Source organism: Brachyhypopomus gauderio, chromosome 16, assembly GCF_052324685.1.
Source record: "Brachyhypopomus gauderio isolate BG-103 chromosome 16, BGAUD_0.2, whole genome shotgun sequence".
Taxonomy (NCBI): domain Eukaryota; kingdom Metazoa; phylum Chordata; class Actinopteri; order Gymnotiformes; family Hypopomidae; genus Brachyhypopomus; species Brachyhypopomus gauderio.
This window is the reverse complement of record NC_135226.1, coordinates 22,094,325-22,116,578: the sequence shown is the minus strand read 5'-3', so window position 1 is coordinate 22,116,578 and position 22,254 is coordinate 22,094,325. Positions and strand designations below refer to the sequence as shown.

At 44.7% G+C, this 22,254-nt stretch overlaps 2 protein-coding genes across 2 annotated transcripts; one reads left to right on the top strand and one right to left on the bottom strand.

Moving 5' to 3' along the window:
• Window positions 1-244: 244 nt before the first annotated feature.
• adamts15b (ADAM metallopeptidase with thrombospondin type 1 motif, 15b) lies at window positions 245-8,720 on the bottom strand. Its single transcript, XM_076975892.1, has 9 exons — window positions 8,596-8,720; window positions 6,062-7,327; window positions 5,457-5,589; window positions 4,759-4,926; window positions 3,255-3,538; window positions 2,732-2,909; window positions 2,408-2,583; window positions 1,785-1,960; window positions 245-1,682 (listed from the first exon to the last, which is right to left on the bottom strand). The coding sequence occupies exons 2-9, from the start codon at window positions 6,998-7,000 to the stop codon at window positions 908-910; spliced, it is 2,829 nt and encodes a 942-aa protein (XP_076832007.1). The 5' UTR covers window positions 7,001-7,327; window positions 8,596-8,720; the 3' UTR covers window positions 245-907.
• A 224-nt stretch (window positions 8,721-8,944) lies between these two features.
• On the top strand, window positions 8,945-16,081 carry LOC143477322 (A disintegrin and metalloproteinase with thrombospondin motifs 8). The gene is made up of 9 exons (XM_076975893.1): window positions 8,945-9,619; window positions 10,302-10,541; window positions 10,926-11,058; window positions 11,232-11,399; window positions 11,812-12,104; window positions 13,096-13,282; window positions 13,619-13,791; window positions 13,940-14,115; window positions 14,236-16,081. Exons 1-9 carry the CDS (start codon window positions 8,945-8,947, stop codon window positions 14,948-14,950), a joined length of 2,760 nt encoding a protein of 919 aa, XP_076832008.1. The 3' UTR covers window positions 14,951-16,081.
• The last annotated feature ends 6,173 nt before the right edge of the window (window positions 16,082-22,254 follow it).

Below are 22,254 nucleotides of genomic sequence, written 5' to 3'. Positions count from 1 at the left end.
AATTATAATGTGTGCTTTTAAATTTCAGTAAGCTTAAATATAATAACAAATATTTCTTTTTTTGCTTGAAAAAAAAGAAGGTACAACCATATAATTATGTGAAACTAATGTTGCTTTGAAAATACAAAAATATTCTGTAGTGCAAGTACAATACCCTATATTTGACATACCATTGGCTTCACATTTATTTGATAGAAATTACATGAATTCAAATCTATATATATATCTAACCCTTCACCAACCCTAAAGAAGATAACGTATGTGTAATATGGATTTCTGTATTGTTTTTTTTTCAGTAAAATGGTATTTTTATCACATGAACTATGTTGCTTTAATTTTAGCATATCTTGAATACTGAAGTTGAGTTATTTTTGAGGTAGCCTGTGTGTGACTTCAACTAATCACATAAATCATACCAGACCAGTTCCTCTGATTCTCCAATCACATCCCTAGACCAGTTCCTCTGATTCTCCAATCATATCCCTAGATCAGTTCCTCTGATTCTCCAATCATATCCCTAGACCAGTTCCTCTGATTCTCCAATCATATCCCTAGATCAGCTCCTCTGATTCTCCAATCATATCCCTAGACCAGTTCCTCTGATTCTCCAATCACATCCCTAGACCAGTTCCTCTGATTCTCCAATCACATCCCTAGACCAGTTCCTCTGATTCTCCAATCACATCCCTAGACCAGTTCCTCTGATTCTCCAATCACATCCCTAGACCAGTTCCTCTGATTCTCCAATCACATGCTTGTCCTGACCCATTTGTCACTTGGCTTGTGTTGTGAAGATGAGGCACTTTGAGTCACCCATGCAAATCAAGATCGAGTTTCAACTGGAAAAAACGGGTCCCATCATATGTGTCTGCAACACCTGAAGGTTTTCCTAGAGAGTCACACCAAATCACCAGCAGGGCTGGACGTGGCAGAGGTCTAGTTCCTGGGGCTTCCTCCTGCCAGAGCACTGATGTCTGGGAAGGAGCAGGCCACTGGTGGAGACACAGCGCAGAAGCCTTCTTCTGAAGCCCTTACCGCAGCTTTTTGAACAAGCAGACCACTCGCCAGTGCTCCACACGGGGCAGGGGTCGCCACACACCCTAACCACACTGGGCTTCTGAACACGGTCACAGTATGTGGAGACCCTCCCTTCTGAATCCAGGCAGTGGATGAGTCTTTTCTGGAAGCCGTTTCCACAGCTCACAGAACACTCTTCCCAGTCACCGGTCACCCACTGACAGGAGGGCTTCTGATAGGCTGGTTTCTTTGGCTCCATCTTTCTCCCTCCTACCAGGATGCTGTTCTGATCATGGATCCTCTCTGCCTTCTTCTGGACCTTCTCCTCCTTGCTGTTCTTGGTCAGGTAGTAGAAGTAGCGTACACGAGGAGGTGTCATTTTGCCCACGGACAGAACTTCGACCGTCAGGGGCTCCTGCAGTGGCCGGGCAGCCTGAAGGATCTCCACCGCGGTGGACGACCCACTGTAGCGGAGTAGACCACCCTTCACCACGATGTCTCTCTCCACAGCTGACACCACGTAGTTCCCGTTGAGGAGATACTCTCCATGGGCATTCTTAACGGCTAGGTAATTGTCGTCATTTACCAAACCCCGGTAGCCACGCTGTCTGATGTCCATATTTGAGGCTCCAACAGGTAAGCTCACCACAAAGTTGTATCCATGTCTGAAAAACAACATTTCAGGTCAGAAATAAAGTATCTATATTTTATTTTTCAGTTGAATCCTTCAAAACTCTCACTGCAGCGATGCCAAGAATGGTACTTACATGGGTTTAGTGAACACCCCAGAGACCTTCTTGCAGTTCTGGTTGTCTCCTCCACAGACTCCACATTTGTCAAACTTCATGTTGGACCTCAGCTTGCTATCACAGCCTGCCTTGACGCATTTTCCCTGAACGCAGATGGCTGAAGTGTCGGGTGAACAAAGTGTTCCATCCACAACCTGTTCACCCAGATAAAACACAGTGTCACGCACTCTCAACTACAGTCTCTAATGGACTTACAGCTCACCAGCTGAGAGCAGCCTAGCAGTCACATACACAACTAAAAGCTGTTTAGTTATACAAAGCAATTTTTTTTCTGAAGGTAGTAGCTCGAACATAACACACCAACTACTCAACTTGACTGCATTTCAAAGCTACTATCACAGCCTGTGATTGGTACATTCTGAGCTGGTTGTATAAACACTTGCGTCTGATGAACTACAGCTGTGTAAAACTCCCCCTCTCTCCTCCACAGTCCTGATGTCCTCCAGCTTGGCTTCATGTCTGATCCACACATTCATGTCTGATCCACACTGACATCTCACTGCAGTCACTCATTTCCTGTGAAACATGGTTGGTTTCTATGTCATTTCAGGCAGAGTGCACAGACATTGTGGATTCCACACCTTCGGCGCAAGCATGTAGAAGTATCCAGTGCCATTGGCTCTGCAGATAAGCTTGCACCTGTCCTTCAGGGAGATGCCGGAGTATTTAGGTACCCAGGTCACCGAGGAACTGAGCCTGTTGGTGTTGAGACTGATGCCGTTGAAACGCTCACACTGCTCCTCGCGAAAGCTTTTTCCTGCCAACAGTGGTACAACTTCACATATGCACACATTCAAACTCCCTGTCACGAATCTGAACTCACATGAAGTCATTAGCCCTCTGTCATGTGACGTGTCTGTCATGTGACGTGTCTGTCATGTGACAGAGGTCTAGGGTCAGCTGACCTGAGGCCGTGCAGGAGTCCAGGTGACAGGAGCGAAACTTCACGCGCTGCCCTCCGCAGTAATTACCCCCGTTCTCAGGGGCAGGGCTGTTGCACTCCCGTTTGGCCAGCTGAACTCCCCCTCCACATGTTCGTGAACACGAGCCATATGCCCCCCACTTACCCCACTGGCCATCTATCTGTGAAAACACAGGAAATCACAGCCAGCTCATCCTGTCTGGTCTAAAACCGTTCATGCTGTTGAGAACAGACATTAGCTGATCCGTATCGCTGCAATACTTCATTGCTTACACTCTTTACCTTTTTATTTGATTTGATAATGTTTGATTTATTGATGTATTTAACAATATATATATATATATATATATATATATATATATATATATATATATATATATATATATATATATATATATATATATATATATGTATATATGTATATGCAGAGTTCAGCAAGTACACTTTTGGGTGTATAAGAGGCCCATATTGAGTTGCAGGCACTCAGGTGACATTATCTCTCTCACCTTGGCTGTGCTGATGATGCTTCTGTCCACACAAGTCCCTCGATGACATGTCTTCTTGTTGGAACAGCTGGTGCCATCGGCCCAGGGGAAGTGGCGGGTCTGGCACACCAGGTGTCCTCTGGCCTGCCCTGTGCACCACAGCTTGGCGCAGGCCTGCATATAAGGGCAGGGCTTGGACCCCGAGCCGAAGGCCAGCTGGCATTGCCGGCTGAGGCTGTACACCGATCCTGGAGGGTCTTTTGGTAGAGCCAGCAGCTTCTGGGGCTCGTCCAACAGACAGTCACCTTATAGAAATAAACCAGGTTGTGTTATTACATATTACATTATAGTTATCACATATAAGAAACTCTGCCTTTTAGTGAATGACAATAAACTCTGTCTTTGATAGTGGATACTATCTCTGCCTGGGGTTTTATTCTGCGGGAGTATCTGATCTTTAGTTTTTAGGGGCAGTCATGGTCTGGCACTTAGGGAACTGTTCTTGTGACCGCAGGGTCGCGGGTTTGATTCCCAGAGCCCAGGTCATGACTGCTCCCTGTGCATCGGCTCTAGGGCTGCCTGGTGTGTCACGTTCACTAGTGTGTGTGTGTGTGTGTGTGTGTGTGTGTGTGTGTGTGTGTGTGTGTGTGTGTGTGTGTGTGTGTGTGTGTGTGTTCTCACTGCACAGATGGGTAAATGCAGAGGACAAATTCTGATTGTGAGTCACAATTGCCAATACTGGCAAATTAACTAAACTAATTTAGTCTTTTAGGCATGAATTTGCACACATGATGTAACATTCACAAGCTATTGTAGATTGTAGTGTTTGATTGTATATTGTAATGTTTGATTATAGATTGTAGTGTTTGATTATAGATTGTAATGTTTCATTATAGATTGTAGTGTTTGACTATAGATTGTAATGTTTGATTATAGATTGTAGTGTTTGACTGTAGATTGTAATGTTTGATTATAGATTGTAGTGTTTGATTATAGATTGTAATGTTTGATTATAGATTGTAGTGTTTGACTGTAGATTGTAATGTTTGATTATAGATTGTAGTGTTTGATTGTAGATTATAATGTTTGATTATAGATTGTAGTGTTTGACTGTAGATTGTAATGTTTGATTATAGATTGTAGTGTTTGATTGTAGATTGTAATGTTTGATTATAGGTTATAGTGTTTGATTGTAGCCATTGATTGTTTCCCAGTGGAATAACTACACATCGGTCTCCAATAGCAACAGTGCACATATGCTGTATAGGTCCATGGTTGAGTGTGGCATTCAGAAATAGTTTTGATGAAAACAATTATCAAAACGCAGCACCCTCGTCATGCACTCCTGGGGAGTGTTTCAGGGCAGATGCACTCCTGGGGAGTGTTTCAGGACAGATACACTCCTGGGAAGTGTGTCAGGCCAGATACACTCCTGGGGAGTGTTTCAGGACAGCTTGCATGTCAACACAGACACCCACGACCCGTGTGGTGGGATTTCTGATAACGGTAGGTTGTCCACACTGACCGTGGCCGCTGTCCAGGAAGTCTGTGATGATGGCAGCACTACACACAGACCAGGGACTGGTGCGGTCCACCTGGACGAGGGTGGGGGACATCATGTGATTGTCCTTCAGTTTCCCGAACACCTCTTCACACGCCTTCACATTGTCATGTGGCATGTTGAGGACATGGCCTGGACAAGAGACAAGAGACAAGAGACCATCTTTGGGATGAGTGAAGTCTTGATAGTCTTTCTGTTTTCTGTGTTGACTTTTCTTTTCAGGAAGATGTTTGTATGTTTATATATGCTGTAGTTAAGACAGAACTTTGAGAACGACTGTTATTGTTTTTGTCATTACCAACAAGCCCTTGACCGTGCATGTTTCTGTAGCTACTGGGACCTTGTTTGAGAAACCAGCATTTAACAGATCAAATCAGTGGCAGTGAGTTCAAGAATGAAGATGACACTGCTTCACTGATTCAGAAGATCTCCCATTCAGAAGATCTCCCATTCCTCCAGAACGTTTTATTTTACTGCATCAAGTTTAGGGGGTCTGAGAGCTCAAAGATCAATTTAAGGTCAAGATTTGTCACTTCTACCCATGTGGTCGATGTATGGGATATTTCACCTCCATCCCTATCAGCAGTTAGAAACCATGGGTCTCATTCCATCTCTGCTCATATGAGTGTGTTAAAGTCGCTCTTATACGGCAGTAAGCTCACCTAGCTCATGTGCCGTGGTGAAGGCTGAGGGTAGACCATCATCCTCGATGACCGAACAGCTTCTTCTGGGATCACACACGGTCCCAACATCTGCCATGCCCAGAGTTTCACAGGTGGTGGCTCCACACAGGTCCTGGAGGGTAAGAGCTGGACCGTAAACTCTGAGACAGGCAGTAAGAAGGGTCTCTCTGCTGATGGTTAGTGACAGGAATCTTCATCATATTATTAAAGAAAACCTTATTTGGTGGATATGATCAAAGTTTGCAACCACCAACGCATATATGAGGTTATGTTTCTAACTTTTAAAAATATCTTTCTTATTTTGAGAGGATCGTAAACTGACTTGTTTTTTAGACCAAGCAAACTCTTACTTATGTTTAGATTTTATTTATTTGATGGTATGTTAAAGTGTGTTTATTTTTATGTGTATAATTTAGAGATTATTTGTCGTTTTCATTGCTAATTCCTTATCGAGATGCTGGTATGACTGGCCAGTGCACCTGACATACAAGTTGTGGACTTGTATGGGAATGCAATCTCCTCACTCATGGAAACAGATAACAGTAAAGAGACATCTCAGACTACAGTGTCATAACCCTCCTTACCTGTTTAGTGAATAAAATAGCTGTATCCCAGTGTTCGGGGTGTTTGTCGGTGATTTTATTTAATTTCTTTTGCCATGCGCAGAAGGTACGCAGTGTCAGCGCGGCGTTGCTGGAGATTTTCGGACCTTCTTCGGGTTCATCGATCACCAGGATCTTCACCACCACAATGTGCATGATGTTCAGGATGCTGGGGTGTTTGTACAGCTGTGCAGCTATGGACATAAGAGTCAGAAGGTAATGCTCGAGGTCGTCACCATGGAACTTCACCATGGATCCGTCGGCAACGATCAAGACCTCAATATATCTTGGCAAAGACGCAAATCTTTTAGGTCTCGTGTTGACGTTCAGCGCACGCTGTGTCTGTCGTTTTGTGTGTCCCGTCAGATGCGGGTGTTTCTCCAGGGACTCTACAGCACCGCGGTTAACATCGGAAGATACTCCGCATCGGGAAACTGAGTTCTCGGGATGAATTACGTGCCTTCGCCGACGTATGATGTGCGTCTTTTCTGCACTCGTCTTAAGTCCCTCTGCCGTTTCGTTCCCTCTGTGCCAGAAAAGATAATCCGTCCCGCTGTGAAAGAAGGCTCCTTGGACCCCCCTGCACAGGCTGATGGTTGCATAGGACGACGCGTCGGAATTCACGTCCCCAGAGTAAAAGCATCGTCGTAGATCAGAGCCTGAAGTAGTTGTTGTGGAGAAGTGGTTTACATGTATAACATCAGGTGCAAGAAAACCGGAGTCAGGTAAGACATTTAAGTAGAAGTCCTGATTAAAAGCGCTTATTCTAAATACAACGCGATCTGGTCTGGAGCCCCAACTCTGATATGGCGCGTTTTCATCGTCAAGTTGCACAGGTTTACAAAAATCTATTTCCATGCAGAGGTATAAATGAGTAAAAAGCGGGAGATTCAAAAGGAAAAACATAAAACCGACGGACATTGTTATTCCTTCAGAGCGCTACTCCAAAATTATAAATGAAAATGTAGTAATAATACGCATTACTTTATAGCCGTGCACAGATGTTGCAGCTCCATAAATAATCCATGGTGTATTAACCCGTGAAGACACGTCCGTCCTCTGTCAATGTTATTCTTCTGTGCCATATCTAAACATTGCAAATAGTAATGGGAGTTTTGGGAGCTGGACGCTCATTGGATGTAGCTCGTGGTCCATTTGAAGCTGTGGCCGCTTGTCGCGTCCCGAACATCAAGCCCGTGTTCGCTGGAGCATCAGGGTGAGGTGTTCAGGTCATGGGAGTGGCGATGACTAAAAACATTAAAACATGTATTATCGGTGTGTGTGTGTGTGTGAGAGAGAGAGAGAGAGAGAGAGAGAGAGAGAGAGAGAGAGAGAGAGAGAGAGAGAGAGAGAGAGAGAGAGGGGGGGGCTGTCGGATTCAGTAAACCAAAATTCAAATCACTTTACCAAATTTGCAGAAAACATTTGGTATGATATAGTTCATAATCTTGATAAATTGTTGCGAATCAATGCGTGTGACTCATTTAAACTCCTCAAACGCTCATTCTCAAAGTCTTGACGTATCAGGAATGATCCAAAGTGCGTTAGGCAGCCTCACACATTCACACAAGTGTCACCTGGTGTTTGACATGTGTTGCGGTTCTAGATATGAAATGGGTAAAAACATTACATTAAAATAGTTTATTTGTTTAATTGATAAATTGTAACTAAAGTTACCAGGTAAATTAGGGCTAATTAGAAACAATCGAAACAGCAGCTTTAAATCACTTAAGCTGGGCGTACACTGTGCGATTTTTGGCCCATTTTCAGCCGATTTTTCACTCGTGCGACTCTTTTTCGATCGGGCCGAGTTTCGGCTCAATCGCGTGTCTTGCATCGTATAGTTTACACAGGTAAACGAGGAGCGATTCACACTTCACGACCAACTCCCGATCAGAAATCGCAGCGTCGCAAGAATATCAAACATGTTTGAAATTCAAATCGCTCCTCGTGAGATCGCATGAGAGCGTCGGGTCGTATAGTGTGAGTATATGAATCGTGAGCTGTGAATTTTTAAACCCTGCGATTTAGTCGTACAGTTTGAGCTGGAGCTGAGTACACGATTTAAAATATCGTACAGTGTACGCCTAGCTTTAAGTTGAATACTGCGCTCAAAATTGTGCAGTGGGTGAGCTGTAAAACACAATACTGCCACCTTGTGGAGGTCTGTTACTTCTGCACGAATTGCACTGCCCATTTTAAACCTCCAGCTTAAATTCCAGGATGATCCGTACGAATCTGCAGTTCCTTTTGACTATGATTTTACATATAGACTATTCAATGTACACATGAGCTGACTGTAATGCATCTGAGTCGCTCCATCTAGTGGGAGGCCTAGTAATATTATCCAAGCAGATAGCGGCTTTGAACAACACTGAAACATTGCTGTTGAAGAGTAACTTCTAGACGGCCTAATAATAGCTCCTCCACTTGCCAAATGATGGCTGTTTTGGAAGAGGGAATGCCCCCGCTTTTCATTGGACCAGCGGGATCCAGATACTTTTTTCATCACTTACAAGTGGGAGGAGAGACAAAATAGCGCAAAGCCCTCAATGCTCAGGAGTCCGAAGGTATAAATACCGCCGTCGTCGTCGTCAGACTGTAATATCGCAGCGTTTGAAGAGCGTGAAGGTTGCCACAGATCTTGGGGTTTATCTTCACCTGCACGCGCAGTAACCCGAAGACACGTGCACGGAGGTGCAGGGCGCGCGTGCGGTGACGAGGGCGCGCGCTGCGTGACTTTATTCTCTTCAGCTTCGTCGTGCCGAATTCATCGCGACTGGCAAACCGTTAAAACCCCCCGCTGGATTATATTATTCTCATTCACAAAGTGGATCCGTAATAAATATATACTTGAAGATAAAAATGTGCTCGTGGTTGAGTTTTGTGTTAGCTGGGTGTCTGTTCAACGTGTGTGTGTCTCGGGTGTTTGAAGCGGAGGAAGTTGTGCCCGTTCGGGTGTCGAAGGGCGGCAGATATTTACGCGTCAGTCTCACGGCCTTCGGTCGGGATTTTACCCTGAATGTAAGTCCAGACAGCAGCTTCATCTCTCCCACCCTGAAAGTGTATCGCATCAAGGCGGAGGACGTGTCCACCACGGACGGACAGGTGTCCACCAGCGACCCGACAGAGCTCCACAACACCGCCAATAAACCCGCACGGGGCTGCTTCTTTACCGGAACCGTTGGGTCCAGAAAGGACTCGGTCGTCGCTCTCAGCCTGTGTCATGGCATTTGGGGATCATTTATTTTAGACGGTGAAGAGTTTCAGATTGAACCAAAACGTCTCGGCTCGGAAATAAACGATAGTGCCACCGACCAGCTGCATCTCGTCAAAAGAAAAACGATGAAAAAAACACTTATAGAAACAAAGAAGTCGTTTGGGCGAACAGAGGATGCAACTTCCCAGTTCTCCGGTAACGGGGAGCGGCTGAGCCCAGCGGGCCGCCGGCACCGCCGCTTCGTGTCCGCGCCGAGATTCGTGGAGACGCTGGTGGTCGCGGACGCGTCCATGGCGAGAGTCCACGGAGACGAGATCAAGGCGAGTGGAGGACGTTCAAATAGTTTGTAATAAGACAAACGGCCAGTGGATATAAACACTTATTTTCTTAAATAAGTGCGATTGAATTGTATGATGAAGGTTAAGAGATATTTGGTATCACTTTATGAATGTGCAGGACAGTTCAGTCCGTCCAGATTTACACACGGACCTTGTGGTTTATAACGGAACACGAATAATAGGCGTGCGCGTGCAAACACGCCACATTTGGACAGAGGAAAACAAGTTGTTTTTCTGGTTTTCTGTGAACTGGCAGTCACAGAAATGCATGTACTAATGTCCTCCCCGTTGTGTATTGTCCAACAGTAATCTGCTATAACGTTAGTGTGGGACAAATCTGACCTCACGTGTCACTGACAGTCTAGCTGCAACGCTTGGCTCGCGCAGTGTGGCTCGCTTAGGGGGTTACAGGAATTCAGCAAACAACTCCCCAGTGTAATTAATGCATCTGGTTATTGTAACAGGTCCAACTCTGGATGGCTTTGTCTGGGTTTTATTTTGTTCTGAAATAGCTATCGTGTTTTCATAATTATGTCAGCTATGCAGCTAATAATCTGAACTTCAGTATAATGGCTCTTTAGGGGTTTACATGGTAGGGGATTTTGGACCAAACTGGGCCGTCTAAGAGTAATAATAATACGTATGATCTGTTCCCTTCCACCAGGTGTACGTGTTGACCTTGATGTCTGTGGCTGCTCAGATTTTCAAACACTCCAGCATCAAGAACTCTCTGAACTTGGTGGTGGTGAAGATGCTGATTATTGAGGAAGACGAGCTGGGACCATCTGTCTCCAGCAATGGACACTTGTCTCTACGCAACTTCTGCTCCTGGCAACAGCTCTTTAACCCGGCCAGCCAGCGGCACCCAGAGCATTACGACACCGCTCTGCTCCTCACCCGACAGGTGAGGGGGCAAATGTGCCTGTTTCTACCCTGGACTAGAGGTCCTTCAGCAGAAATGCTCTCTGTGTAGAATTGCAGCTGTGATGGTCTCACATAAGGTGCACACGCACGAGTGTGATTCATTATACGCACCTTGTCCAGCTTATGATCTAAATCATGTGGGGCCGAATGTCTCCTGACATCTGTGAGCTGTGCAAGAGGGCGAAAGGCATGTTGTTCATACGCCACTGTTAAACTACATCACTCCATATGCCTGCTGTCTTCCAGACATATTTATTTGCTGCAGTTTATGGCAGAAACACTGACTAAGTTATCTCACTCTCTTCATTATGTGGACGGACAACAGCTCCTAACAGGTCCAGTGTTTGTTTATCTCTGCTCCAAGGACATCTGTGTCCATCAGAGCTGTGACACGTTAGGAGTGGCGGACGTGGGTACGATGTGTGACCCCAGAAGGAGTTGCTCCGTAATCGAGGACAACGGACTGCAGGCGTCCTTCACGATTGCCCATGAGCTAGGTGTGTGCGCGCTCACACACTTCCTGCTAACAGATGTGCCGTGCTTGCGTTCACCCGTCTGCTGTGTCGCACTAACGCGGTGTCGCACTAACGCGGTGTCGCACTAACGCGGTGTCGCACTAACGCGGTGTCGCACTAACGCGGTGTCGCACTAACGCGGTGTCGTTTGACAGGTCACGTGTTGAGTATGCCTCACGACGACTCCAAGAACTGCAACAGGCACGTGGGACACGGACATCAGCACCACATCATGGCTCCTGTGTTTGCCGGCTTCAATAAGTCCTCCCCCTGGTCCCCCTGCAGTGCTTACTTCATCACAGAGTTCTTGGACAGCGGGCATGGTACACTCCCCATTCCCACGACACCCTGCAGCAGGAAACTGCACATGTTAAACTATCTCAAATACCTTCTGTGCAAAGTAGTTGAAAAGTTCACTTTTCTTTGCAAGAACAGTTCCTTCTGTTTTTAGCATATGACCATCAGCATAATAAACCATGCTAGTGGAAATCTGTTATATAATTATTGACTTAAAATAATAAAACAAATGCCTTAGTAGTGCTGATTTGATACGTTTCCCACTTTAAGTCCTGTAGTGTTTGTGGCCCACGTGCCTCAGGATTTCGTTTGGATTTCACCTCTCAGCTCACTTGCACAGATGTGCATTCCTGCAGGCCTCCCGAAAGCGGCCAGAACGGCTCAACACTCCCCGTCTCACAGTACCGACCTCCCCATCTTCTCTCTCTCATACACCAGGAGACTGTCTGCTGGATGCCCCTGAGAACGCGCTGCCCTTGCCCGTGGACTCGCCCGGTCTGACGTACAGCCTGGACCACCAGTGCCAGCAGGCCTTCGGGGAGGTCTTCACGTCCTGCACCAACCACTCCGCCGAGGAGGTGTGTGCCCAGCTGTGGTGTCAGCGGTCAGATCAGGCCGTGTGCACCACCAGGAACGGAAGTCTGCCCTGGGCGGACGGTACGCCCTGCGGCCCGGACCGCACCTGCCTGAGCGGTGTGTGCACCGCGTCTGATGAGGTCATGAAGCTTAAGGTGAAATGATCACATTGGAAATTACACAGAACATCATTTAATCAGCATATTTATCATTTACTGGTTAGTCCAATACATTTCTGTTCTTAGTATAGAGACTAGCAGTACCTTATATCTTGTATTGTATGGCTGGTCAATACTGCTTTGACATTTTTTGTGAAAGCTACTGATGAAAACAAATCAATAGGATGCTGCATACAGCAGGACAGTAATAATCACGTCCCAGTTTAACCAGACTGTAATAATCACGTCCCAGTTTAACCAGACTGTAATAATCACGTCCCAGTTTAACCAGTACAGTAATAATCACATCCCAGTTTAACCAGACTGTAATAATCACGTCACAGTTTAACCAGACTGTAATAATCATGTCCCAGTTAAACCAGTACAGTAATAATCACGTCCCAGTTTAACCAGACTGTAATAATCACATCACAGTTTAACCAGACTGTAATAATCATGTCCCAGTTTAACCAGTACAGTAATAATCACGTCCCAGTTTAACCAGACTGTAATAATCACGTCCCAGTTTAACCAGACTGTAATAATCACGTCCCAATTTAACCAGACTGTAATAATCACGTCCCAGTTTAACCAGACTGTAATAATCACGTCCCAATTTAACCAGACTTTAATAATCACGTCCCAGTTTAAGCAGACTGTAATAATCACGTCCCAGCTTAACCAGACTGTAATAATCGAGCCCCAGTTTAAGCAGACTGTAATAATCACGTCCCAGTTTAAGCAGACTGTAATAATCACGTCCCAGTTTAACCAGACTGTAATAATCGAGCCCCAGTTTAACCAGACTGTAATAATCATGCCCCAGCTTAACCAGACTGTAATAATCGAGCCCCAGTTTAACCAGACTGTAATAATCATGTCCCAGTTTAACCAGACTGTAATAATCGAGCCCCAGTTTAACTAGGACTGTAATAATAATTTCCCAGTTTAACCAGTTTAACATTGTTCTGGATCTCTGCCTCCACAGGTGCCTGTGGATGGAGGGTGGGGGGAGTGGGGGGCGTGGCAGGGCTGCTCTCGCTCCTGTGGAGGAGGTGTGATGTTCTCCTACAGGGAGTGTGATCGGCCAGCTCCTCACAGCGGAGGGCGGTACTGTGAGGGACAGAGGGTGCAGTACCAATCCTGCAACACACAGGACTGTGAGAGTAGCCACGGTGAGGTACTACACACAGCAGGGTTTCCCAGTGGTGGGTTCCCCTGAACACGGGCCTGCAGAACCCCAGCAGGATGCTTACACTAAGAGTAGATGTAGTGTTTCACCGCACTCAACACACAAGACTCACCTCATCACCTAAATAAAGTCCTGAACTTAAAATGGATGTATTAGAGAACAGAAAACAGCACAGGGAGATTTTCAATGGGGGGGGGGAAAGAACATTAGAACTGTTACTGAACTCTGACCTGGTTTATTATCACAGCTTTGACCGTCACAGTTTTGCTGTTCATGTTGGACTCTTCTCATTTCTACATCATCTACTGGCTGGTTACAGGGAAGAGCTTCAGAGAAGAACAGTGTGAAAAGTATAACAACCCCAATCATCATGATATCCATGGAAAAGTCAAGCAGTGGATACCAAAATATGCTGGAGTGTCTCCTCGGGACAGGTGCAGACTCTTCTGCAGGGCAAGAGGGAGCAGTGAATTTAAAGTATTTCAAGCTAAGGTAAACTTTCAGTTATTAACTATAGCTAAGCTTTCAGTTAATAGTTTCATGACACCTGAAAATTACTTGACAGATACTAATAAATAAAGGCGTTTTTGATGTTGGCCTCAGGTCTTGGATTGATTTTAAATGTGCGTATCTACTGTAGGTAATTGATGGGACAAGATGCAGTCCAGATACCACGTCAGTGTGTGTCCAAGGACAGTGCATCAAAGCTGGCTGTGACCAGCAGATCGGCTCCAGCAAGAAACGTGATAAGTGTGGTGTGTGTGACGGGGATGGCCTGACCTGTAGGAAGATATCTGGGTCCTACAACAAAGTCATGTGAGTCTCCATAATGACATTCAATGGAAAAACTTTTATTTCTGTGCCAGAAATTGGTGTTATTACAAGTCAGAATATGTTCAGGCTTTAATGACTGTGATATTAAACCTTCTTCTTCAGACAAGGATACAGTGATGTTGTCACCATTCCTGTTGGTGCCACCAACATCGACATCAAGCAGCGGAGTCACAGGGCCATGAGACATGATGGAAACTACCTGGCCGTCAAAAGGGAGAACGGCGAATATCTACTGAACGGGAACTTCTCCGTGTCCACAGTGGAGCACGACGTTCCGGTGCGGGGCGCCGTGCTGAAGTACAGCGGCTCCGACACCAGCCTGGAGAGGGTCCAGAGCTTCCAGGGTCTCGGTGAAGCCATCACGGTCCAGCTGCTGTCTACGGCCGGAGAAACCAGCCCGCCCAAGGTCAAGTACACCTTCTTCATCCCCAAAGGGGTTTCCTTCGGGAAACCCAAAGACAGCAAGGCGTGGGTCCACGCGATCCACCCTTTCGGCGTGCCACGGTGGGTCCTGGGGGACTGGTCGGAGTGTTCGAGGAGCTGTGGCTCGGGCTGGTCCAGGAGGAGTGTGGATTGCAGGGACGATGCGGGCTTCTACTCGAACACCTGCGACAAGGGCCTGCGGCCGACGGACATCAGGGCCTGTGCCGACCTGCCGTGCCCGGTGTGGCAGACGGGCCCCTGGTCCTCTGGGGGGCAGCGCCACACCCCCCTCTGCACTGATTATACTGGGAAGGTGGTTGAAGAAGAAAAATGTGACCCTACCAAACGGCCCAAGCCGCTGTCTGATGAATGTACGCACCAAGAGTGCCCGTAAGCTCTTCAAAAACATGAACAAGAAACATCCAGTAATGAGCTACTAACCGTCCTGACAGAGCTTTAAAGTAAAGCAAAATGAACTCAGTTTTAGGATTAAACTAACCCAGTCTGAGTGGCATGGCTTGGGTCTGTTTAAATGAAGCTTTGTCTTCCAAAGTGATCTAACCAGCATGTATTTATAACCACTATCTGTGTTTCTAGTATAAATCTACCTCAAATAGGGATATCATCTTTACATCAGCCACACCATCTGTTCAGTTCAGTGAAGCTGTCGGTCAAAAACTCATGAACAATTCATTTACTCATCTGATGTTTTTAAACTGCAGGCATTACTGTACTTGAGATGCATAATACATAACTCAATTTTTACAGTATCTTTAAATGAAATGTATACATGCATACGATTCCATAATTCTAAATATTATTATTTTATTCATAAGAAAAAAATATTTATTTTATATAAACTTATATCATTCCATGTTACAGAATGAATTCACATTTCCCCTTAATGTCAAGGTGCTAATGATTTCATTATGGATGTACTGATATTTTGCATTTCGTCACTTGTACACTTTATGATACAAATTCTTCCAGTTTTTGGTCGTTATTACAGGGGGCAACTTTCATTTACTGTACTGCCTGGTTTCATTTGTGACCCCACCGTGCGTAAACATAGTTTAGCTAGTAAGACTATTGCGACTTGCTGTGAAAATAGTGAGAAAATAGTGAGAAAGAAAAATAAACCGGCCTGGTTGGACTCGGGCTCCTTTGAGATCTATTTGAGACATGATGCATTTCCTGAGCATCTGAATAATTGTAGATGTAAACATAATCAGCTCTTTAAAAACCCACATGAGACAAAACTGGCGAACACCTTCAGCATATGACGTAACCATGTGTTCTCATTCCACACATCTACATCACATGTACATGTATCACATGTACAGTATAACATCACAGGCCACCCACGATATCCCTTCAGTGAAGGACCATTCTGTTCCTTTCTAATAGCTTCTAATAAAAATATTTATTTTTTTAAGGTTTATATATTTAGAACAGACATGAAAGGTTTTCAGACGCTGCTGTTCTTGGATTTGTCTTTTTTGTCCTAAGCGATGTGGACTGAAACGCTGAGTGTCATGGGGGGGGGGGGGGGGGGGGTACGTGGGGGGGGGCCTCTGGATTCATGCTCACTGGAACTTCCACTTCTGTAGTAGTTTGAAGTTGCTTGTTGTTCAGTGCCGGAGTCTGTTTGGTGTTTAATGTTTGGATATGTTCCTGTATATGTGGCTATGGACCCTAGGATGACTGTGTCTGCCTGTGTTTTGACTCTGCTGGTTGTAATGATTTCAATGGAAAATGCCCAAATAAAGCTTACTCATAGACAGGCAGCGTCTCTTCTCTGGGCCCGCTCACACCACACAGATAACATCCGTCTCTTTAAGAGTGGACTTCTGTTATGCTTTCAGTTTTTGGGAAATGCGAAGTGTGTAAAAGCTGTTGTATGATGGAAAGTTGCACGTCTCTGTGGAACCGTGGCTGAGAGACAGATGTACTCCATCCTGGGGGGGGGGGGGGGGGGGGGGGGAGGGGGGGGTTGAATCATTTGGCCCTCGCTGAGATGCATCTGTAAAGACTTATATAACGTGTTACTTTATTTTATGTCCTAGTCATTGTTTCTTAAGAAGGATATTTTTCATATAATACCTTGTGCTGGGGAGCTATTGAAGGCATGCAAGAGACATGCACGAGATGTTTGAGACAGTGCACCACTGTTAAAATGAGGGGCCCCTTTTTGTGATGTTTCCATTTAAGTCCAGTTTGAAGTGCTCATGGGTAGCCATGGACGTCCTGAACTCTAAGATTTATTCTGTGCTAAATGCTAAACTGGCACATGTTGTATAAAAGCCCCACAGAGATGATGAGTCATTGAAAACTTTTAAAGCTCAAAACTCAAATGTCTTTGCTCACACTTTTATCATTACTGATTTTTTATATATATGCAAGATTCCAGAAGTCCTAACGGATAATGGATGGATTATTAATAATGAATAATTAATCAAATATTTTGAAGTAGCAAATTCAGAATTACAGGTCTAAAAATGCTTTTCTAAAGGTCAGATTCACACACTAATATTAACTGGGTCTGTAGATATTAATTTATTTCAAAACTGCCGTTAAAGGTGGAGAAGGCAAACACAGATATTCACACATTAAATGTTTGGCTTCAGTGATCAGCTCAAAGCGTAGGAACACAGGACTGGTCATCTGCTGAAGATTACAAATGTCTTCCTCTTCTCTGTGAATGTCTAGCTCTCGTACCTCTTGGATCTTTGGTGATACTGTATTCACTAATGCTGTAGTGATCAGATCTTTGGTGGTGCTGTATTCACTAATGCTGTAGTGATCAGATCTTTGGTGGTGCTGTATTCACTAATGCTGTAGTGATCAGATCTTTGGTGGTGCTGTATTCACTAATGCTGTAGTGATCAGATCTTTGGTGGTGCTGTATTCACTAATGCTGTAGTGATCAGATCTTTGGTGGTGCTGTATTCACTAATGCTGTAGTGATCAGATCTTTGGTGGTGCTGTATTCACTAATGCTGTAGTGATCAGATCTTTGGTGATACTGTATTTACTAATGCTGTAGTGATCAGATCTTTGGTGGTACTGTATTCACTAATGCTGTAGTGATCAGATCTTTGGTGGTGCTGTATTCACTAATGCTGTAGTGATCAGATCTTTGGTGGTGCTGTATTCACTAATGCTGTAGTGATCAGATATTTAGTGGTGCTGTATTCACCCCACTCTGTTGTAGGTGGCTAGTGCCTCTTCTGGTGTAGCAGTAACTAACATGAGCACTGAGGTAAGGTATAATGAAGTATAATGAGGTATAATGAGGTATAATGAGGTAAGGTATAATGAGGTATAATGATGTATAATGAGGTATAATGAAGTAAGGTATAATGAGGTAAGGTATAATGAGGTATAATGAGGTATAATGAGGTAAGGTATAATGAGGTAAGGTATAATGAAGTAAGGTATAGTGAGGTAAGGTATAATAAGGTATAATGAGGTATAATGAAGTAAGGTATAATGAGGTAAGGTATAATGAAATAAGGTATAATGAGGTATAATGAGGTAAGGTATAATGAACTAAGGTATAGTGAGGTAAGGTATAATGAGGTATAATGAGGTAAGGTATAATGAGTTATAATGAGGTATAATGAGGTAAGGTATAATGAGGTATAATGAAGTATAATGAGGTAAGGTATAATGAAGTATAATGAGGTATAATGAGGTAAGGTATAATGAGGTATAATGAGGTAAGGTATAATGAGGTATAATGAGGTACGGTATGAGGTATAATGAGGTAAGGTATAATGAGGTATAATGAGGTATAATGAAGTATAATGAGGTATAATGAGGTAAGGTATAATGAGGTAAGGTATAGTGAGGTAAGGTATAATGAGGTATAATGAGGTAAGGTATAGTGAGGTAAGGTAAGCACTCTATTGCCTGGGGAGGAACACATGTATCTTTGTGTCGTACAGCGATGTGGAATCTGCAATGAGGTTGTCTTTGGATTTCAGCACAAAACAGCTATGAAACAAAACTGATCCCAGACCCAACATGTATTCTGTAATCACAGATCTAGAGTTTGTTCCATTCTGTCATAGCAGACATTTTCCAAGGCACCAACTGGAAACTGGAAAATTCAACTCTGTACCAATGACATTAAAAACACTGACAACTGTGATGTTGTCCTGGTTCGTGTGTCAGACAATTTGCATCAAATTATTCTAGCAAGCTGGTGTGAAGATATTCCTATTCCCTCAGGGATAAGATTCTGAAAGAGAAATGTGTATTTATGTAACTGTGTATTTTAGTGTGGCAGTTTATAATAAGCTGTGTTTTCTCTAAAACACGGAACAGACGGCTGGACGTGTCTGGAAACCTGAGGGCAGCTTGTGCTTGTCACGGCACGGGCGCCCCCTGCTGGCCGCCTCCGTGTGCAGCGGCAGTAGTTCACGTGGTTCTGTTGTGTTCGTCCCTCAGGTGGGCGGGGCCTATCAGGTTCACCGACACCTGTTGTGTTCGTCCCTCCGGTGGGCGGGGCCTATCAGGATCACCGACACCTGAGTGTGGTTTGTCTGTCTATATTTGTCTTTGTAGCAGTTGACTGCTTGTTATATTGTAGTCTTAATTTGGATTGTGTCACGGGTTTTCAGTTAGTGCACGTTATTAATTCAATCCTGTGTGATCGTTAACTTTTATTTACACTCTCTCCCCCCTCAGAATAATGTCTCGTGGTGTTTGAGTGAGACTGTGTTGTGCCTCGCCGTTCTTTTCCGTTTGTACATGTTTGGGCACTGTGTGTGTGTGTGTGTGTGTGTGTGTGTGTGTAAGTGACGACCATGAGTGGAGCTGGCGAGTTCGTTAATTTAATATTAATCCCCCCAACGAGGGGCTTCCCCTGAAAATGTTTTATGGATGGGTTATGAGGATGTAGGTAGGGTTCAGCCCTGAGATGAGGGGAAGGTTTAGGGAGGCGGACAGCCGCTCCCCGGGGAGGTAGCGGGCGAAGTGGGCAGGTGCCTGCTGCTGTGAGGGTCCTGTGACTGGGGGGGGTGGTTGTTTTGTAGAAGGCCCAATCGGTGCAGGACTCCACCCAGGGAGGGGTGAGCTGGCGTCTGTTTTTGTGTGTTGCAGCTTTGGGACTGCAGGAAGAGTCACTGTCCTCCCAACTCTGTGTGTGTGTGGTGCTGCCGCATGGCTGAGTGGACGTGTGTGTCTTGGTGGGAGTGTCACGGTGCGGGCGCCCCCTGCTGGCTGCCTTCGTTTGCAGCAGCAGAGTTTTGGGTTGTGCACATTATCCATTAAATCCTCCTTTTCCCCCTCAGACTGGTGTGATTTGCTTCCTTGTATTTGCACTCTGTCGCCATGTGTTCAAATTCTGAAAGCAGTTCTGAAATTAACTTTGCAGTAGGACAGAATCACGTCTTGGTCTGTCATGGGGGGGGGGGGGGGGGGGGGTTAGAATGTGTCCCCCTGCTGAGATGTACCTCATACAAGACCAGGATGTAGGACATCTGGAGATGAAGTCATGAGATGGCTGGACTGCTGAAAGCAGCTCAGGACGAGCACTGCAGTAGCAATCTGACTAAAACACTCTGATGGCCACTTCAGTTAGTTAAAATGAAACCGTTTAGACAGTTACCCCACAGGACGAGTTCCTCATGTGGTAATATACAATTTCTTTATTACATGTACTGGAGTCTACACTATGTTTACAGCATACTTGTCGATTTACTGTATCTGCTTTGCAGTGTAATAAGCTGTGATGTAGTGAATGTAAGTAGAGGCCAAGATATTCTGAGAATTTGTAGGAACTCCTTCAACTGAAAAGCCTTATGAGCATAACACACACAGAAGAGACTAAGGCAGAAGCAGCCGATGTCCGATCACTGCTGAGGAGCGACAGGTTTCTTGTGCAGATGTTCGAGTGATGATTCATACAGCTGCTGCTTCTTGCTGTAACGTAATATGTACAGCACCATGTGTTGTTTCCTGTAGTGGAACCATGCTTCCTGAACTTGATGGCCTGTTCCGTCAGAAGCCAGTGCATGGTTGGGAGATTATCATGGAGATCCGTGCCCAGATTACCTTCACAATCGGACCCTGTGAAGCAATGAACTCCATCTGAGAGCTCTGACCTGGGACACATAGAAGATCAGATACAGGAGTTAAATTTCCCTGCCAGACAACACAAACAGCTCGGAGGAGAACATTTCAGCATGCCGTATGAAACGTTCTGTAAAGACGGCAGTCTCCTTCTTTGGTGTTACAATGATTAAAATGTGAATGGCCCATGTAATGGTCTGTCTGGGTCCATTGTGGTGGTATGTGTTCTTTCACACTTCCAGGTTGTCAGCGTTTAGTTTAGGGATTAGGCCTGCAAACCCTCCAGGAGCTGCTGTAGATATTGTGTAAAGTTCCACATCATCCACGCCTTACATAACATGGCTGTCTGACCCTGGGAGGCAGGCCAGGACTCTGTCTTGTTCAGGTTTAAAAATATTCTCTTTCCATCCTCCGTCCCTCAAAGGAGTTTTTCAGTAAGTTAATGAGAGTTTCCACACACAAGCTTGTGGAGAAGGGAGTCATGCCTCTGTTTGACCTGCTACCCTGTTTGATATCGCAGATCTATATGCTGTTATAATGTCTGAAACTGAAATCTTTTTAAAAAGTGAATCTTGATGTCATAAAAGGTCAGAGTGAAAGAAAGGCCAGGATACTGAGAAGTGCATCGCTGCTTTCTATGGTACTGCAACCCATCGTGAGTGATTTCACCTTCTGTTTTAGGGAGGACGACACAGGACGTCTCCCCAATATGGAGCCAAGGAATGTGTACGGCGTGTTCCCTGCTGATAGTGAGAGGAGTGTTGCGTCTCACAGAGACGAGGGGGAGGCCATGTTGCTGTGATCTCCTAGAAGGTCCATTGCCAAGTCTGTTGTCAAAATTGCAGGAAACCAGGCTTTCTGCTTCTTCTCCAAACACTTAATCATTTAAAGTCTCTTTAAGTTCCTTAAAATTATGCTTTTAATCATTTTGATAGTGTTTACTAATTTTATTTCTTTGATGTTCATGCTTAAGAGAGTTAGATTTATTGGAGGGGAAGTTTAGGACCACGTTTACGAGCTTGTTTGGGGATGAAGACTGCAGCTGTTGTGTTTGGTGTGTTGGAGCATTAAGGGAAAGTTACCGTTGTTGTAAAATGTGCAATACCGTCCTTACTGTTTGTGAAGGAAGACGAATTTTCAAAACAAAAATGCTTGATGAAATTAGGAATTTCTCAATATATTCTTGTAAGCCACAGAGTGAACGCCTAGTGGTTTCACAAAGTACTGTCACTATTCATTTAATACGTTTTTGGAAACGAACGGGCAGAAGTGGAACCCCTTCCCACTTACATTAAAATAAATCTACGAATCCCCACTAGAGGTCACTATGGTACAATTTAATATCGCCTTCGTTTTCTTTTTACTGATCTATAAATCATTTACAGTAACGTCAGACAATTTGTCATGAACAACGACCCTGAAGGTATGAGTTTATCCTGACACAAGGAAAGGTAGAAACTGAAATTCAATCAGAATAGTTTATAGGTGCTGTAGTGATTGACGTGAATGAAATGCTGGAGTAAAACCTGATACTCTACTGCTTATTTGATCCAATTTAACTGCAAGGGTTGGCTATGATCCAGGCTGTAAAAGCTACACATGATGTGTGTATACACA

What these genes read in the sequence shown, in the direction of transcription:
- LOC143477322 (XM_076975893.1), top strand. Translation starts at nt 8,945, where the DNA reads ATGTGCTCGTGGTTGAGTTTTGTGTTAGCTGGGTGTCTGTTCAACGTG. An exon ending in TCCACGGAGACGAGATCAAG is followed by an intron (nt 9,620 to 10,301) that starts GCGAGTGGAGGA and finishes CCCTTCCACCAG; the next exon opens with GTGTACGTGTTGACCTTGAT. An exon ending in GGACTGTGAGAGTAGCCACG is followed by an intron (nt 13,283 to 13,618) that starts GTGAGGTACTAC and finishes GGCTGGTTACAG; the next exon opens with GGAAGAGCTTCAGAGAAGAA.
- adamts15b (XM_076975892.1), bottom strand. Translation starts at nt 7,000, where the DNA reads ATGTCCGTCGGTTTTATGTTTTTCCTTTTGAATCTCCCGCTTTTTACT. An exon ending in CTATTTTATTCACTAAACAG is followed by an intron (nt 5,590 to 6,061) that starts GTAAGGAGGGTT and finishes CTTACCCTCCAG; the next exon opens with GACCTGTGTGGAGCCACCAC. An exon ending in GCATCATCAGCACAGCCAAG is followed by an intron (nt 2,910 to 3,254) that starts GTGAGAGAGATA and finishes GTGTTTTCACAG; the next exon opens with ATAGATGGCCAGTGGGGTAA.